The sequence below is a fragment of the Triticum dicoccoides genome, chromosome 2B, assembly GCF_002162155.2.
Source record: "Triticum dicoccoides isolate Atlit2015 ecotype Zavitan chromosome 2B, WEW_v2.0, whole genome shotgun sequence".
NCBI lineage: Eukaryota > Viridiplantae > Streptophyta > Magnoliopsida > Poales > Poaceae > Triticum > Triticum dicoccoides.
Genome location: NC_041383.1, coordinates 242349897 through 242356743, shown reverse-complemented (window position 1 = coordinate 242356743; position 6847 = coordinate 242349897). Strand labels below are relative to the sequence as shown.

General features: G+C 43.2%; 1 protein-coding gene across 3 annotated transcripts; it reads left to right on the top strand.

Moving 5' to 3' along the window:
* Nucleotides 1-249: 249 nt before the first annotated feature.
* Nucleotides 250-6043, top strand: LOC119363315 (protein FAR1-RELATED SEQUENCE 5-like). Of its 3 annotated transcripts, none has more exons than XM_037628644.1 (6): nt 250-592; nt 775-1062; nt 2502-2726; nt 2820-5232; nt 5310-5366; nt 5563-6043. In XM_037628644.1, the coding sequence occupies exons 3-5, from the start codon at nt 2508-2510 to the stop codon at nt 5360-5362; spliced, it is 2685 nt and encodes an 894-aa protein (XP_037484541.1). In that variant the 5' UTR covers nt 250-592; nt 775-1062; nt 2502-2507; the 3' UTR covers nt 5363-5366; nt 5563-6043. The 3 variants fall into 3 exon arrangements, with proteins under 3 accessions (XP_037484541.1, XP_037484542.1, XP_037484540.1); XM_037628645.1 differs by having other exon boundaries at nt 251-580; nt 2406-2726; XM_037628643.1 differs by having other exon boundaries at nt 251-592; nt 2406-2726.
* Nucleotides 6044-6847: the final 804 nt, after the last annotated feature.

Genomic DNA, 6847 nt, shown 5'->3' with positions numbered 1-6847 from the left:
GCGTAGTTTATTCACGTTGCATGTTTTAGTATGAATAATATAGGGTACCGTGAACGAGAGATTTAAAGAGTGCCCAGTCAGTGTTCACGGACACGTCCGGCATGTGAAGACCGGATTTGATGAACGCGTATGTAAATATTTAACTCCGTTCTTCAAATAAAGTGCGCCGAATAGGCAGTCCCTAAAGAAAACACAGCCTGAGCCTGCCAGTGGGCATGGAGCCTACGCCTGTGCGCTATGCCGAGTATCTGGCGCATTGAGCGTCAGATAGGATTTACCCGAAGCGGCAGCTAGCGCATCGGGCAGACCGACAGACGAACCCTAGCGTTAGCGAGCAACACGGCGGCGCGCTCACCACCGGGAGCTCAACGGCTCGCTGCTTCGCCAGTTCGCCACGCCTCCGGCGCCGCTTCGCCGTCCGGCGCTCAACCTCGCTACATCGCCACGCCTCCGGTGCCGTTCCACCGTCAAGCGAGCGGCCTGCTCAGCTACTCGCCCGTCCGACGCCGTACCCACCGGCCCTCGCAGGTTGCAGCTTCCTACTTCCCGGCGTTCTCCGTCCCCGCCCAAGCACAACCTGGTAAAGCTTCAGGTAATTCCTGTACCTTAATTAGTTAATTACTATGGTGGCAAAGTTGCAATGAGCCAATGAGTGGGATCTTTTTTTTTTTTTTTTGCTGCGAATAGGTTTCTGAACAATGGCAATTCCATCGATATCATGTCTTATACAGAGGTTTCATAAATTGATGTTACCTATTTCGCTTGACTTTTCAGATTTGAAGGAACTTACAATGCTGCTGAGTACTGTAAAGGTGCTTGGGCTGTGCTAATTAGTACTAAGCTGCCATCTTGTGAAGTTGGCAACTGGTATTGTGGCAATGCTCGTGCCCCATGGCTATGGGAGGTTGTGACATACTGACACTGTTTTCTTTTGTTCTGTCTGTGATTCCCGTTATCTGAACACTCATGGTGAGACATATTATGTTACGTTCTGTAGCATAATATGGAATGCTATACTGCTAGTGCTACGGTCCAAAGATGACTTGTCCTTGACATCATAAGGTTTGCTCCCAGCATCTAATTAGTTTGTGAAATTTATCCATCCATGCCTTCACTAACCTCTACTCCCTCTGTAAACTAATATAAGAGTGTTTAGATCACTAAAGTAGTGATCTAAACACTCTTATATTAGTTTACGGAGGGAGTAATTTTCTAGTGCTAGTTAATTGTCATGGCTAGTCTAATGCAAGTCCTGTTGTGACAAATGTATGGAATAGAAGTTCAGAACCTTCAGAGATACATAGGACAGGAAGAAAGCGTCGTTCTCTCATTTTTAAATTTGCGTCAACTTTGGTTTAATCGAAGCCATACCAAAATAGTTTGGTATATACCAAAACCAAATCGCATTTTAGTTTTATAGTACCAATGTACCATATTGACCGAAGTATGGATAGTGTACATACCACAAAAGGGTATTTACCAAACTGAATAAACCGAATGCATAGAGTTAGTGGTGTGGTCTTGGGTGTCCCATTTGTCATGCTTGGAAGTTCCCAGTCGGTATAAGTAGGTATATTAGTTGACTGGGCGATTGGGTTTTTTAGGGACTGATCCGTAGTGGTGGCCATTGTGTTCATAATTGAGCTGCGGTGGTGGGTTTGAATGTTTTGGAAAATACTCTGAATTGCAAATACGAGGATTGAGGTGGTAGGAAGGTAATGGGTGGTTTGATCTGCTTAAATCGGGATTTTTCAGAGTTTATGTCACAAATAACTTAATTTTACATATGTATACACATGTACTGACATTCTTGTCCATTAGTGAGGTTGGAGCCCTCTCCCTAAAGGCTTAAGTCTGCCTTACCTTACATATAGTCATGTGCCCACCACTGCCTGGCTGCATGGTAGTGGCCACCATTGTGTAGGGAATCACAATTCCCTCTCCCTCCTCGGTTCTTCCGTCCTACCCGAGGACTTTTAAGGTAATCTTGTGTACAGTGAAATCCAGCCGGTTGCGCAGCATAGCTTGACTTGGATCGAGTTCTGCTTGTGGACGGATCTAGCAGTAGGTTATCCAATTTGGCCATCAGGTTCAGCTCTACTGTGGAAGAATTTGTTGTGATTTCTCGGTTGATTTTGTTTACATCTATGCTAATTTCTTGGCCAATCAACATTTCCTCTTTCATCCTCTTTTTATTGCCTCTTACAGAAATGTAGGGAAAGGCTGCGTACTATAGACCCAAAGTGGTCGGACCCTTCCCCGGACCCTGCGCAAGCGGGAGCTACATGCACCGGGCTGCCCTTTATTCTTTAGTAGTATTCACGATGTATTAGACTAAATAGTCCAAAGGTTGATTGGTAAACTGCTGCTTCATTTATTGACCACATTTCTTTCTTTTCTTGAAGTTGTGTTGCCTAGCGGTAGGGTGCAATTACAAGAAGCTTCATTCTGTCTATCAAGTGGATTTTGAGTGCTCGTGACTGGCGTATACCTGTATGTAGAACAAAATGTCCAGCAACAGCGGCGGTGGTACAAAGGAGAAGGGTCCCCGAATTGCTACTCCGCTTGTGCCACCTCCCTTAGTCCAGAATTCTATGCCTACTGCTTCAGATGGCCCCACCACTGATCTGAGATTAGCACAACAGTCCTGGCCTGGACATGTAGTCCTGCGTCCATGCACATCTTGGCCTCCTCATGTGAATCCTGCGTATCCACAACAAAATGGGGTATGTTCTCTACTATTGTCTATTTTCCACTAGGTCTTAAGGAAGAACAAAGCCTTGTTACCTTATCATGGTGCTGCCATTTTTCATGGGTAGGAAGCAGTGGCGGATGTGGTGGCAGCCGATGTTCTTCCTGTGATTAATAGCTGCAATGAGAAGATGTTGCCGGAAGTAAATATGGTATTTGATGACGAGAATGATGCTTATGAGTTCTACAATATTTATGCGGAGAAGGTGGGCTTCTTTGTTCGGAGATCAACACTCTGGACAACATCGAAAAACATCATCACTAGGAGGACATTTGTTTGCTCAAGAGAAGGTTTTCGGGAGAAGAAGAAGGGTGCCAAGGAATCAAAGTGCCCACGGCCTGAAACAAGAATTGGTTGCCCAGCAAGCATGACCATTAGGCTTACTCCCAATGGCAAGTACCGTTTGACAGAATTTGTACCAAACCATAACCATCAGTTGGCAACAGCTTCTACGATTCATATGTTGAAAGCAAAGAAAATTAGGCGTAAAGCACGGGCTGTGAGAGAAAATCTGGTGGATGATACTGTTGTAACGCCAGAGTTTGAAAATGAAGATGAGGCATATGAATTTTACAGCATGTATGCAGGGAAAATTGGATTTAACGTGAGAAGGGCAAGCATGACAGTAAATGCTGAAAATGTTATCACTAGAAGGATGTTTGTTTGTTCAAAAGAAGGGTTCCGTGAGAAGAAAAGAGGAGCAAATAGAGTAAAGAAGCCTCGTCCGGAGACACGAACTGGTTGCCCAGCGTGTATGGTCATCAGACTTGCATCTAACGGCAAGTATAATGTCACTGAGTTTGTCACCTTCCACAATCACGGTCTTGGCGCTGCAGCAGCTTCTGATCTTGTGATGACATCACTAGCGGCTGGAAGTTATCAAGATTGTGGAGTAGATTTGTATGATGAATCACTAGACGATTGTTACGGCAAGCAAAATCTTATCAAGGATGATGCCACTTCAAACAGTCTAGAAGGTAGAAGTTGGAAAAGGTACAAGTGTAAAGTTCCTCACTATGGTGATGTAGGTGCCACTCTGGAGTACCTACAAAAGATGCAACATGACAACCCTTCATTCTTCTATGCAGTAAAATCTGATGAAGATGGGTACTTGACTAATTTTCTTTGGGCAGATTCCAAGTCCATCATGGATTTTACCCACTTTGGTGATGTAGTATGCCTTGATTCAGGATATGCAGTGCAAGGCTATGGTAGGCCGATTGCTTTGTTTACAGGTCTGAATCATCATAGGCAAACTGTCATCTTTGGTACTGCATTACTTTATGATGAGAGCTTTGAAGCTTTCAGATGGCTATTTGATACTTTTAAGATGGCAATGAATAGTACCCATCCCAAGACATTGTTAACTGATAGATCGGCTGTGATAAGTGAAGCTGTTGCAGTAAGTTGGCCTGAGACGGCACATCGTTTTTGTGTTTGGCAAATTTACCAAAATGCTCTTCAACAGTTAAGTCAAGCATTCCATGGGTCAAGAACTTTAGAATACAACTTCAAGAGATGCCTATTTGATTGTGAAGATGAGGCTGAGTTTTTGATGGCATGGAGAGAAATGTTGGAAAATCATGACCTAAAAGATAATCAATGGCTAGCAGATCTTCTTGCTGTTAAGGAGAAATGGGCATTACCATATGGTCGTGAGGCATTTTACGCTGATATGAAAAGCGTCCAACAGAAGGACAACTTGAGTAGTGAGCTTAAAATATATTTATCCCTAGAATTCGACCTTTTGAGTTTCTTTGTGCAGTTTGAAAAATTATTATGTGATCGTCGGTCTGCAGAACTGCAACTTGATGTGAGTGCCAATCAAAGCACAAAGAAGCCACCTCCGATGCGAATATTAAGGCAAGCTGCAAATGTGTATACACCTGCTGCCTATAGAATGTTTGAAAGAGAGTTTGAATTGTACATGGATTGCATGCTATATAACTGTGGCGAGATGGGCACAATCTGTGAGTATAGGATAACTGGCGAGGACAATCCAAAAGATCATTTTGTTAAGTATGATTCGCTCAATTCCATGTCACATTGTAGTTGCAAGAGGTTTGAGTTTGTAGGCATTCCATGTCGCCATATGCTGAAGGTACTTGACACTAGGAATATCAAGGACATTCCTCCTCAGTACATCTTGAAAAGGTGGAGGAAAGATGCCAGATCAGGATCTTCAAATGGTGGTTACGCGTACTCTTTTGATGGTGATCCTCAGACAAAGCGTCACACTTTATTGTGTCGAATATTCAGTATAGCAGCGGCTAGAGCTGCAACCTCTGCCGAATCATTTGCGTACATGGAAAGCCAATCGAGCATACTTATGGGTCAAGTGGAACAATTTCTTGAAAACAGCCCCCCTGACATAGCTGCTATTACTGGTGCTAATTGTGACCGTACTCAAATTCCAGTTGAAAGTATGATCACAGACGGTCTGCACAATCATGCTAACTTTATCGATGGCTCTGCTGATGGTACTTGTTCAATCAAGATGATTCCCCCCCTTTTTGTTTGTCGCAACATGTATTTAACAGTGCTAATTGTAATGCAGATTCTCTAACCTTTCCCTTCACAATGGGTGCTGGTACGTTGGATTACCGCTAGACAGGTAACCACTTTCTTGCTACAAGCATGAAACGTAGTAAGAGAACTATTCTGTTATACTATGCCAAGGTCTTTATGGTTCTTACCCTATCAATTTACCCAAGATGTATCATTTGTTCAAGTGACCTGTTTGGGAAAATGTCTGTTTATCGCCGGCCAGCAAATATTTAGTTTTGTTCACACTTTTTTCTTTCAAACAGGTGCTGGATGATGGTATATCTGGCTGCCATACCAATTTGGTGGTGCGTAGAAATAACTAATGAGCTGGGAATAATGATGATGGGCTTATCGGCTGTGCAGATCATTTTTGAATAGATTTTTTTAAGGCTGCTGGAATCTTCCAGTCCATTTCATAGCTTACGACTTGTCCAGTTCCACCTACCGCTTGCCCCATGGCGCCTCAGACCGATTACATATCAAGGTCGACTGTTCGACCACCAAGCGGCAATGACTTACCAGTAGATGATGATGAAAAGGGTGATGCGTTTTGTGTGTGTGTTGTGCCTGTGTTGATGGTGCATGCGGCGCCTGTAGATGTACTAGTATGGAGGAATGAATGTTCATGTCATCTCTACACCTATGTGATATATTCTGTTTACACTTGTCAAGTTCACTGGCTGTCCATATAATTTTGGCGAATATGAATTAAATAAATACAAACAAGGCAATCGCAAATTTTCAGGCCTTGTTTCGACCAGGGGTACTTTTTTCTTTCAGTTTTACTAAAGCATACTTTTTTCTTTCAGTTTTACTAAAGCATACTTTTTTCTTTCAGTTTTACTAAAGCATATCTAGATGTGCTCCAAGTATTGCACATCTAAGTCCTATGATTTTATCCAGAGATTCGTGTGGATACTCTCTTTCTTTTTTCTTTTTTTTAGGGCAGATGTGCCCTAGATAGACCCTTTTTCTTTCCTCGGTTGGAAATGAACAACAGGAAAAGTGACCTGGGATTTGGGCTCACGTGAGCCCCGTACCAAAAGTTAAAATTCGCATAGCAAAATGTAGTATTTGCATTGCCTAGAGACAAATCTAAGACAAATAATTTAGAATGGAGGGATTATTATAAAAAAGAAATCACTATAGGCATGTGTGTTTTCTCCCTTTTCTCTCCCCTCTCTCGTGAACCTTCTGTCTTCCTAGATTGTCTCAGCAAAGAGTTTTTAAGGCAAAGCAAAGCTTTATAACTTAACTGTGTAGACACGAGCAGCCACAGCGGGCGGTACATTAGTGTTCTAGCCGATGCTATCATTCGACAAACATAAGTGACCAATCTTAGCTGGTTCATGTGCTATAGTGAGTTGTAGTGCTTTCTCATGTTAGAATATGTTCTTCACTTGCTGCAGTGTCCACAAAAGTACATGGACTGTCCGTCAATTATTTACCGGATCGGACGGATGTTCATAAGAGCATCTCCAGCCGTGCCCCCAACAGCCCCCGCCCCCTCCCCCCTCTCCCCCCCCCCTCCCGCGTGAATTTTTAGCG